The sequence below is a fragment of the Acartia tonsa genome, chromosome 4 (assembly GCF_053477335.1).
Source record: "Acartia tonsa isolate MP-2025a chromosome 4, ASM5347733v1, whole genome shotgun sequence".
In the NCBI taxonomy this organism is placed as follows: Eukaryota; Metazoa; Arthropoda; class Copepoda; order Calanoida; family Acartiidae; genus Acartia; species Acartia tonsa.
The window spans coordinates 21,706,993-21,719,663 of record NC_137263.1 but is presented as its reverse complement, the minus strand read 5'-3'; the positions used below and the strand labels follow the sequence as shown (position 1 = coordinate 21,719,663).

The 12,671-nt window shown below is 32.6% G+C and overlaps 1 protein-coding gene across 3 annotated transcripts in view; it reads left to right on the top strand.

Annotated features, from left to right (window-relative positions):
- The window catches only part of LOC145316437 (acetylcholinesterase-like), a 65,519-nt gene that overhangs the window by 43,879 nt on the left and 8,969 nt on the right, over positions 1-12,671 (top strand). For all 3 annotated transcript variants that reach the window (XM_080156916.1, XM_080156917.1, XM_080156915.1), the window contains exons 9-13: positions 3,921-4,054; positions 7,249-7,338; positions 8,762-8,869; positions 10,431-10,520; positions 11,229-11,301. In XM_080156916.1, coding sequence (XP_080013042.1) covers positions 3,921-4,054; positions 7,249-7,338; positions 8,762-8,869; positions 10,431-10,520; positions 11,229-11,301 — 495 coding nt within the window. The remainder of the gene's footprint in view (positions 1-3,920; positions 4,055-7,248; positions 7,339-8,761; positions 8,870-10,430; positions 10,521-11,228; positions 11,302-12,671) is intronic.

The window sequence follows — 12,671 nt, the reverse complement described above, 5'->3', positions numbered from 1 at the left end:
AGCTGAAAAAAAACTCGGATTTGAAAGAAAAATTTTTTTTACAGAATTGAAAAGAAATATCGTAACTGTCATATGAGATATCCAATAATGGACTTTAATTTTTCCTATAAATCTATTTTACTTTTGAAAAGTTGACAAAATAAAAGATTAGTATTTTATGGAATGTGGTTTATTTTTACTTTTTTAGTGTTATAATAACACTAATTGAATATAACTTACTTTACTATTTCTGATTTTATTTTACTTGTTCTTACTTGGATCTTTCACCAGATTTTCATGTTCTCTAATAAAGTCAGGGATAAGGGATAGGAAACCTGGCTATTAATTAGGTCCCGGCCAAGATTCAAAAGGGATATTGCAACTTTTACCAATTCCTAATTAAATGCCATCACTGGCGGACGCTCCCAAGTAGCTATCGCTCTAAACCAATAAGGATCGACCTGTTTTGTATCAACCAATAGCCAATTAGCGAATAGAGATATAAAAAACGCGGCATCTAAAATTGAAGAAAATATTTGAAATGGTCTGCTTGTAAGAAACAAAAATAAAAGGTGTTTTATCACATCAGCTTAATCATCTAATCTGCCCAGAGTTTTACATTAATAAAATACCATATATAAAAAACAAAAGTAGAGGGATTAATTTTTGGAAAGTGGGTAGCTGTGAATAATTAATTTGGTAGTTTATAAATGAAATGTTGTATTTTAAATTTTAAAACTTTATATGGAATTGATTGAAACACCTAATGAACTATTAAATGCTAAAAAGTACAAAAAAACATTATTCTACTAACATGGAAAAAGAAGAATTGATAGAAGGTTACCCAAGCACTTATTTACTTATTGTACTAAATTTATTTAAAATTTTAATAAGCAATGATAGAATAATATTTTCAAATAAAATTTTTACTCTTTAATAAAAATGCAAGAGACAAAAAACATCATAAAACACACACACAGCTATTTCACTAGCGTTGATAACGAGCTAATGCACCATTCCATAACTGGTTTTTTAGGCCTAGGGTTGAAATAGGCCTGAAATAATATTTTCCTACATTTCCTATCCCTTATCCCTGAATAAAGTAAAACTTTTAACGGGCTAGAATAACAATCTCTCCAATCCCACCACCTTTACCCTATCCACTTCCCTCCTCCTGATTGAACGCACTGACCATTAAATGAGTGGATAAATAGCAACCTAAATTGACGACAATTTTCCCCTCTGTCATAATATCCACGTATACTCTAAATCCATCACTACTACACATGTTATATAAAAGTATTGTATAGCTAAATGATTCCTAGTCACGTAATCCCTTCTGGTCCAAGACAGTCAGGCATTACTCAGGTATCTAAAGGGATAAGACAATAACCAATAAATTGATGTACATTCTTAAGGATGATGCCCAAAATTACCCCATCTGAAGAATACAATTTATGATTGTAACGTTTGGACACTCAATCTTATGAATCAACCAATCAAAATGCAATAAAGTCCCCAAAGTTGTTAATTCACGAATAAGGAAACGTTATCATAAAATTTTGGGGATTAGTTTGATAAACAGCCCAATGTCCCCTCCCTCCCTGGGCTTTACTGGGCATTACATCATTAAATTCATGGATACAAGTGAGAGTGTCTGTTCTTTCTTCAGCTCAGAGCTTGATCTTTAAATCGTTTTTATGCCGCGCTGAATCGGGGCGATTCAGAGGTGAACCGTAGGCGCGCTGGTGGTAAGCCACAGCGCACCTGATTTTTAAAAGATTTTCGGTGCGGTGTTGTTAAATCGCTTGCGCACTCACTAAAATATCGATCCGCGCCAGTACAACTTTATTACTTAAGCAGTGTCAGTAAGGTATTTTATATAAAATACCGTGTCAGTATAGTATTTTATATAAAACATTAATATATAATTTATTTTAAAAATAACTATAAAAATGTTTTCACGATAGTTTTGCAATAGAATATTAAAGTAATTAAAAAAAAATATTTATTTATTAAATAAATCACCCCGATTTAAACCGCCAATGCCACTCGGTGAGCCACTGCCCGATTCAAATCACCCATGCAAATTCGATTTAAAGATTGATATTAATAATTTGATGGTGCGCCAAATGAATCGCCCCGGTTTAAATCACCTATAAACGATTTAAAGATCGAGCTCTGGTAATGCTGCTCTCAATTTGGTTCTCTCTCCTGTAGATAGGAAGCTCTTTAAAAACTTATGGCTAAAGTATCCCGAATGAAGTCATATTATAATAATGAATTATTGTAATATAACGCCATTTTACCCTTTCATAATATTTCTTTTTTTCTGCACTTTTGTTCTGTGAGAACATTATTATATTTTTTCACAGGAAAAAAAAGGAATAAATAGAAGTAGATAGGTTATATGGTATAAATTCATTATGCACAACTGCTTAAAAAGATAGTTTTGTCTGTTCTTTTTAAAACTTAATTTTTTCTATTTTTAAAATCAATTGGCACTTTCCCTAAAATTGGCATCCTAAAGAACATTACCCTTTCCCCTTTTTTTTACTAAGCCTAACAACTGCGGAAGGCCATTAAAATATAAAACATTTTATTGCCTTTTTAACAACCTTTTAGCAAGTTTTTTTTGTATATTAAATACATTAAAATCTATTTTTGTTTGTCTGTTAACTAACTCCTAAAACCAATTGATTTTTTTTTCACTTTAGATAAGCTTTTAATTGATAAGGTTATTTTAATGTCCTCACATCCCTAGAAGCAATAGGCGCAGCCGGTAGTTTTACATGATAAAAAGTGGTGTTATTGATATAGCACAAAATAGCCCTTTTCAATGAAGCAAAAACATTGCTTTTATAGCCATGGCTGCCCAGTCTTTCATCCAAGTAAAAGGTTTCTTATCAGAAAGCAATACTAAGTCATCTTTTTACTGCATAATCAGGGCGGGGATATGGAAATATATTATCCCATATATACATATATATATATATATATATATATATATGTCAGGGAACGGCAACCGCCTGTAAGCCTCGGGGAAAGCCATTTTTACAATTTAAAAAAATCAGTCTAAACCTGTTAAAAATATGTCAATTCCTCGTTTCAAAACAAAAATTCAAGTCATCTAAACGGGTTTTAAATTGGAGGCTAAGTCACGGCTGACGCGCGGCTGTCGAGCCCTGATATATATATTCTATATTTGTATAGCTGAGTAGTGAATGTGTGTATACAACAATTTTTATATTTATACCCAAATATGGATACTAATACAGTACTTTTATGCATTTTTTTCAGGATTTTCACTGCATGAGATTTGGGAAGGAAATATATAGTATGTAGTATATACCTATCCAAATCTTATTTTTAACTGTGTTTATTTTCTACCTGTATCGGAGTTTTATAACTTTACGATTAGAGAAGGTTCTAAGCCATACTGAAAAATCATGTATATCATCGAATAACAGAAATTTTCCACAAATATTAAAATAAAAATCATAAAATTTATACCAGTTCTTTTATCCCGGTCCCTCGGGGCTAACAAAACTTAAGGCGGAAAGCTGTCTATAATACTTATTCTCTTTTAATATTACATAGGTTGCGTGAGTTCGATATTCATTAGTGACTACAGAAAAAGTAAAATAACAATTTTGTTTTACTTTGTTTTAACTTTGTTTTGAGGTACTCACAAGGGAAAGTAAAAAAAATGAAAAACTTTTAAAAGGGGTAACTTTTTTAGTCTGTAGCGAAGGATCTCGCTAACCGCTAACATATGTGGTTGTCCTTTGTAGTGAAGCTTCTTTTAGTTCATACGGAGACCCAGGCCAACAAAACTGTTATTAATTATATGATTTTTCGTGGAAAATTGATTTTATTGGATGTTATACATCAATTTTCAGTATGGCTGAGGACGGGTTTATATTTCTATTCTTATTTAGATAAGTATCAGCAAGGAGCAGTACGAGTCTGCAGTGGGTGAGATCAACCTGTACGTGAAGCACATGGGCCTGGCTGCCATCAAGTACATGTACACCAACTGGACGCAGCCATATGAACCAACAAATCTGGCCAGGAAACGTATTTATCATCAGTTTTAATTATCAAAATATTTAAATAATTTTAGTTCTTTTTTTCTATTTATTTTACCTAAACGGCTAAATGAATAAGTTAAAATAAAATCCTTCCTAACGGTTTCAACAAATCTTGGAATCGAACTAGCACCCCAACCAATTTGCAAGGCTCGATGAAACTTGATAGAAGTATACAGATTTGCAACTTGAAAATTTCAGCCGTCTATCTTGAAAAGGAGTTGAGTAATTCATGAAAAAACAATAATCTAGGAATCGATCTAGCACCCCACGCAATTGGCGAATCTTAATAAAATTTAGTGAAAATATGTGAACTTATTAAAACCATGAAAATTTTAGTCGTCTATCTTAAAAAGGAGCCGAGAAAATCCCAAAACTCCCCAAAAAATTTTCAGACGAACGGACATTTCAAATTATAAAGTAGCTTCGCTAATAAAAAGTAAAAATGTGAATATAGAAAAAATACAAGATATATAAATTTTAATTAAAATTAAGTACCCATAACATGGATATTATCATAATAAATGTTCTATGGTTAAGTAAAAATTAAACGACTTTATTTGGAAAAGTAAAATAATAAAGTCGGTTAGTCTCTCTGTAAGTCTGTTCCGAAGTATCCCCTAACCGCTAAACCATTATGGTTCTCCTTTACATGGTAGCTTCTCATAGGTCCTAGGAAGGTATATAACTATTTTGGAAGAGGGTACCACAACCCTCACCCAAAAAAAATAAAAACATAACTAAGCCCATCTAAAAAAATATTTTTTGGTAAACCGCTGATCTTAACATAGATTAAAAAGAAAACATTTTTCGTGCCCCTAGAGGCCTCTAGGGGCGTAGCCCTAGTTTATTATAAAGTGTCCTCACATATATTGATTTTAAATTCCATCCCAGTAGTCAATATGTAAAATTAAAGCCCAATTATAGTAAAATACTGCAGGAATACTATGTATCTCCCAATAGAGATTTTTAGATATGTATTTTTGGCTTTGGGCCTAAAGAATAAGGTATTCAAGTTTAAAACTAACTAAAACACATCATGATTGTGGTTTAGTTAGACTTTATCTTTATGACAATTGGGCCATAAATAAGTTTGTAAAAAAATAACTTTATTCGCTCATAGTGTATAACAGTGTACATAAATAATGTTTTAAAGTCTTTTTGTTTGTCCGTTAAGAAATATTCAGTAAACCTAATAATTTCTCCAATTTAGGAAAGTTTCTATGAGCTCTCTCTGTATGGTTTTTTGGCTATTTTGATTTATAAATCACATAAATCAATTATATAATATTATTGGCGCCAAAGTTTGTGGAAGATCAGATTTTCTTTAGTTGTTCTATCCCTGTCTGTGGTAATATTCTGCATTCTCCCTTGATGATCATCATTTATTATCATCATATTCTCCATGTAAACAACATCATCATACGGGGAGGAATGGGACAGTGGGCTGTTTATTACACTAGTTCCCAAAAATTTCCTTTTTCTTATTCTTTGGCTTAACAACTTTAGGGACTTTTTGGAATTTTGATTGGTTGGTTTATAAAGTTAAGTGTCCAAACGTTTCAACATCATTTATTATCATCATATTCTCCATGTAAACAACATCATCATACAGGGAGGGAGGGAGGGAGGAGACATTGGTCTGTTTATTACACTGTAGTCCCCAAAATTTTATGATAACTTTTTCTTGTTCGTTGGCTTAACAACTTTTGGGACTTTATTAAATTGAGTGTCCAAACGGTTTAACCCCTTATTGTAATCTACAGAAGGGGTAATTTTGTTTATTATCATTAGGGATGTACATCAATTTATCGGCCAATATCTTATCCCTTTAGATCCCTGACAACATCATTATATACACACTAAAATTTTAAAGTACATGCTTTTATAAAATTTAAAGTGAAGCCGTTCTTTTGAATTTTCATGTTTAATTAGCTCTTCTTTCTAAGTATTATTTTAAAGTTTCTCCTCCAAGGTGTGGTGGGTGTTTGATTGGGTTTTAAATAATGTCACGGTCGTAGCGGTCATGCGTTATGCGTCATATTGAAGGGTGACGAAAATTTCAGATCTCAGTCTTCGCTATTTGATTTACTATTTTTATCTATAAGATAAAAGCGATGCTTGCTAGATTATCTAATTCGCTATAATATAAAGATAAATTTTTCTCAAATCGCCAAATCTGGGGTCTGAAATTTGCGTATCCTTTTTTTTGGGGGGGGGGGGTTCTTTTTTAAGGGGTTCGGGGTGTCCCACCTCCCAAGAAAATAGCTTAAAACCGCCTCAGAACCAGTAGCTAAAAAAGGATTGTCTTTCCATAAGAAAAGTAAATATTTAATTTGAAAGCAAGGCAAGAAGAATTATCTGATATCTCTTTCCAGAGTGTTAGATTTTATATCTGAACCTTGCCCTACCTCAGAGAGGGAGGGGACATTAGGCTGTTTATTACACTAGTCCCCAAAGTTTTATAATAACATTTTCTTATTTGTTGGTATAACAACTTTGGGGACTTTTAATTGGTTGATTTATTAAGTAGAGTGATTAATCGTTTCAACCACCAATCTTAATCTACAGAAGGGGTTATTTTGTGTATCTTCATCTGGGATGTACATCAAATTATTGGTCATTATCTTATCCCTGTAGATCCCTGCCCTACCCCCTCCCATATCCTTCTAGATTGTAAGCGTCTAGACAGGCAGATTAAATAGGAAGATTTATTGGGCAAATCTTAGGAGAAAATATGAATTATGATTCTCTCTTTCAGGTCGGAGTGACACAGTTATATGCAAATTGCTCTCATTTTCACAAAAATAGAATAAAATTATACAATATATTAATTTTTGTCATAATTCTTAATCTTCTAATTTATCTGTGGAAATAAGAATAAACAGGCATTTAAAGATAAGGCATTCAAGATGAAAAAAATGTATTATGATATTTTGTAGAGTAAAATATATAAGAAATACATTCAAAGTTTGAAATAACTACCCTTCTAAGGTAAAATTTTCTCTGTCTGTTTGTCTGTCTTTCTGTGTGTAAAAATATTTTTTGTAAACAGCTGATCTTAACATAGATTAAAAAGAAAACATTTTACGCGCCCCTAGAGGCCTCAAGAGGGCGTAACCGCTATTACTCTTTTTGACTCTATTGTACCTGATGATAAAACCTGCCTACCCCACAGATCCTTGGACCGGATGTCTGGAGATTTCTTGTTCACCTGTCCTGTGGTTCAATTTGCTGAAGCTCTAGCCAAGACTGATCATAATAAAAAGTAAGTAACAAGAAACATGTACTTATAGGGAATGTTGTTTTATTCCACTGCACTGGATGTATTAATACTTGGAGCTTACACCAGATTAGCATGAATAAAGCGAAAACACACAACGGGCTAAATTAACGATTTCTCACTTTACCCCATCTTCTTCCCTTCTTCTGTTGAATGTTGATTTCTCTGAAATATTGACCCATAGCTCATAGCTCTAGACTTTGATTAGCGAGATTTTAAAATTTAAAAGAAGGCCCAGGCTAACAAAATTTAAAAGAAGGCCCAGGCTAACAATTTTTAATAGAAGGCCAAGGCTAACAAAATTTAATAGAAGGCCTAGGCTAACAAAATTTAAAAGAAGGCCCAGGCTAACAAAATTTAAAAGAAAGCCCAGGCTAACAAAAAAAATTGAGTATTTTTCCTCAGAATTTCGTTTCACTAATCATGAATTTTAAGTACCTAAGGGTCCAGGGAGGGAGGGGACATTGGGCTGTTTATTACACTAGTCCACAAAATTTTATAATAACGTTTTCTCATTCGATGGCTTAACTACTTTGAGGATTTTTATTTTGGTTGGTTAGTTGATTGAGTTGAGTGTTTAAACGTGTCAAACACTAATTGTAATCAACAGAAGGGGTAATTTTGTGTATAATCTTTGGGGATGTACATAAATTATTAGCCATTGTCTTATTCCTTTAGATCCCTGCTAAGGATAAAACATTTGTGTTTATCAAAAAGAAAAGTTTGTAAGTGGCTCTTCTAAGAAAACAAGAAAACATTTTTCTTGGTCATGTATATTAAATATTCAAAGTTGATGAATAGGGCTCGGAAACCATTATATTTAAATTATCGGCTATGGCCCCTAGAGGTCTCTATGGGCACATTACTTGGGGAAGTCGACTCTCCTTAAAAAGAATAGTACAGACAGACACAGAGACAGGGAGACATCCTGTTACTTTAATGTAAAAAATCCGCAGCTGGCTAAAATAAGGATCTCCATCCGTCTCTTTAACACATCCCCTCCCCTACTACTGGATGAACGAACTGACCAATAAATAACCTGGTAAACAGTAACCTAAATTAACGACAATTTCTCCCCTGTGTCATAATATCCACATATATTCTACATCCATTTATATTTTAGTGTGTATCTGTACTATTTCAACCACCGGACCCGTAACTCTCACTGGCCAACCTGTCATAATATCCACATATATTCTATATCCATTTATATTTCAGTGTGTATCTGTACTATTTCAACCACCGGACCCGTAACTCTCCCTGGCCAACCTGTCATAATATCCACATATATTCTACATCCATTTATATTTCAGTGTGTATCTGTACTATTTCAACCACCGGACCCGTAACTCTCCCTGGCCAACCTGTCATAATATCCACATATATTCTACATCCATTTATATTTCAGTGTGTATCTGTACTATTTCAACCACCGGACCCGTAACTCTCCTTGGCCAACCTGGTCTGGAGTAATGCATGGAGACGAAGTAGCATATGTTTTTGGAGATCCATTCAGGTTTCATTCAATTCTTTTCTTTCAAAGCGAAGCGTTCTATAATTAGGGGCAATTTATTCGTCCCCGTAACGGATAACTGTTATTGTTGATTTATGTACGTTAAACCATTTGATAATTAAAAGTCCAACTTGATTTTTAAAATGTTGAATTATAAACAACAATTGGATATAATAATCCTATTTATTTGATTTTTTAAATAATGATTCCTAGAACAATAAGGTACAATGTTACAAAATGTAAGTTTGTCCTTTAACAGTATACTATATTTAACCAATTATGTAACAAATTTACGAACAGTATTGTTTAGACTAATAAAATTGTATTCTGCTTAATGATTATTATCATTAACGTTCGTTTGTCCTACCATCTGATTGTTGAGCTTCGCGTTTACCTTGTTTTACGTTCTTGGTTGAATCTACAAGTATTTTGACAAGATTATATGAAAATATTCGATATATCTTTCAATTCTACTTTTCCATACAAAAAAAATTACCATTTTATCCAGAAATTTTATATCTCTAAAATCCGGGAATAAATGTAAAAAGAAATCTCTTAAAGGTTCCATATGAATATATTATACAAGAAAAGATATAATGCAATATGGATTACATTAATTCTTTTTCAAGACATATTCTGGTCGTTTATTTCATTTTATGTCCCTAACTGCGTTTAAGTAGAATAAATTCTTATTCTACCTAGAAATTGAAAGTTTCAAATTTTAGCTCGTCTCTCTCTGAATGCTAATGTATGACACTTTTATTTCCTCAAATTTTCTTTCTTAATTTAATATAATTTAACATTGAAAGGTTAGCTAACTCAACTGTTATGGATCCAGATTATCACTATTCCTTGGGCGTAATATGCTCCCCATCCTATCTCGGAAACTATAAGAGATATCAAGACAAACTCAAAAGCTATATTATTCCCACCTATCCCCCATTTACACTCCATTAATTAATGATAAACAATGGCTTCATATGAAGATTTAAATGATTCGTGGAAAAGTTTGTTTAAGGACATACTTACATTTTTAGGACTTGATTAAGGAGATGCTACGCTTATAAAAGTGTACTTTGTTGTAATAGGAATCAGTATTCCAAAACTCAGATGAATAGGATAATTTTAACATACAAAATTTGTTGCTAAAAAAGTAAACAAATTGCATGTTTAAATGGACTTTCTGGTAACGATTATAGAATTGCTGCGGTTCCTAAATTGTACTTAACTTTTATAGGAATCATCATGCAAAGTTTGATAGAACATTTCAACCATGTCATTGTTTAAATGAATACAAAATTAAGATCTAACCGTTACACAAAAAGAGCTAACCGTTCTGGACGAACAGACCGACCCTAATCATAGATAAACTTCGCTTTTGCTAAATGTTGTAAAATTTCAAACTAAACAAAATACACAAATTTAGAGAATATAAATTAAAAATCAAAACATCTTGAAGAAAAAAAGTTTCTGGCTGTTCCAATTTGATTCCACAAGGAGCTTGTGTGAGTTCTGAGCACAGCTTTGTTACAAAGTTTTGCGTGAAAAGTTAAATATTTTGCAGGAAGTTTGGGGGTGCTGTAAACTATACAGATGAGGAGAGACTGCTCTCCCTCGATATTATGACGTACTGGTCCAATTTTGCAAAAACTGGGTAAGTTTATTTGTACACAGAGTCTACTCTATAATTTTAATGTTTCGGAAGATTTTTATATTGTCTATAAAAAATTACGTCATATTGGCCTACCATTGGTCAATTAAAATGTATATTGGACTGTCATTGGTAATTTAGTTTGCGTATTGGTCTATCATTGGTCATTTGTATTGTATGGCGTCATTTTTTTATTCACTATAAAGAGCTTCAATGCTTCATTTGTATATTTTTTCTTGGATGCTATTGAAGGAAGATGTCTGAAATTTTTTGTAGAAATCCTAAGACTCCTTTATAACTTACATCGTCCCTCAATCTGCACTTTTAATGAATTAAATTCTATCTTCTCCGCTGATATTAAAGATAGATTTCTTGGGATTTCATGGTAAACTACTCTATTATTATACACTTTGTCTGTGCGTCTTTTAAAAACTCCCATGACCAATGACTTCTTCCCGATTATCAAACTTTTTGTTTAGCTTTTATTTTGTTTTATAAAGTTGTTTTCAAGCTTCGCTACTTAAGAATAATATCATCCATGTTTTGCTCTGCATATATAATTATTGCAATTATTTGTTGCATTTATTTTTAATGCGAAAGTAAAGCTTTTAAAACTTTCAAAGTTTTTTTTTGCAGTTTTCCTGCGTTAATTTCTCATTGTGATGGTTATAATTATATGTTGCCTTTTTACTATTTTTTATAATTTTGTAGAGATCCAAATAAGTATTCTAATGGGAGCTGGGTACCAACTACCGGAGGTTCATATTGGCCTGTACACTCACAGGTACTACTACAGTTAGATACACAAATAAGTATTCTAATGGGAGCTGGGTACCAACTACCGGTGGTTCATATTGGCCTGTACACTCACAGGTACTACTGTAGTTAGATACACAAATAAGTATTCTAATGGGAGCTGGGTACCAACTACCGGAGGTTCATATTGGCCTGTACACTCACAGGTACTACTACAGTTAGATACACAAATAAGTATTCTAATGGGAGCTGGGTACCAACTACCGGAGGTTCATATTGGCCTGTACACTCACACTACTACAGTTAGATACACAAATGAATGCATGTGTAGGGGAAGGGCCACTATTGACTTACTATTTAGTGATATAGTAAATAGTTATATATAAAAATATAAGGGTGGTGAGAGTGTCATAGTTTGGTACAAATATAGATTTCTGTTTAATGGTGGGAGAGCCAATAGCTTAAAACATAAATGTATAAGTGTTTAATGGGAGACTAAATTGTTAGATATCAAATGGACGACTGTGCAGTAGTTATGGCTAATACTTATATACACTTTTAGTAGTGAAAGATTTAAAAGATAGATACACAAATGGATGACTGAATAGTGGGTGTCAAAAGTTATTTACACAAATGGATGACGGTACAGTGATTGTCAATAATTAGATACACAAATGTATGAATGTGTCGTAGAATCACTGGCAAGATACGAAAATTAACATTTTTTACCACGCTCATATAGTCTGTTGTTTGGAAATTTATTGTAAAAACAAAAGCTCTATAGTAAAACAAGAATCTGTTTCAAAAGATTTTAATAATAGATATTTTTAAATATTTAGCTTCCCAATATAGATAAAACCATTCGTGCAACTAGCTGGTAGAATACAAATCACAGGAGCAGAAATGTTGTGCTATTTATTAAACAAAATTCAACCACAGATTTTGTGCAAACTTGTCAGGAAGTGCATTTTTTCCAGGGAGGGAGGGGACAATGGGCTGTTTATAACACTAGTCCTCAAAGTTTTTTTTTAAAGTTTTCATATTCGTTGCCTTAACAACTTTGGGAACTTTTATTTTAATAGTTGGGTTCATTAAGTTGAGAGTGTTTGAACGTTTCAACTGCTAATTGTAATCTACAGAAGGGGCAATTTTGTGTATAATCATTTAGGATTCATCGGCGTTAGTCCTATCCCTTTAGATCCCTGATTTTTCCACCAAACCGCATTATATAAAATGCGCACAAATTTTTTCATAACATTCCTTTATAAAAGAGTTAGGTTATTATATCGAAATAGTTCTTTGTTTGTCGATACATCGTATTCATTCGAATCCGGTGGATAGGAACCGGTTCTCATCCATACGAAAAAACTATGTCTAGCATCGTATTATATCCGCGGA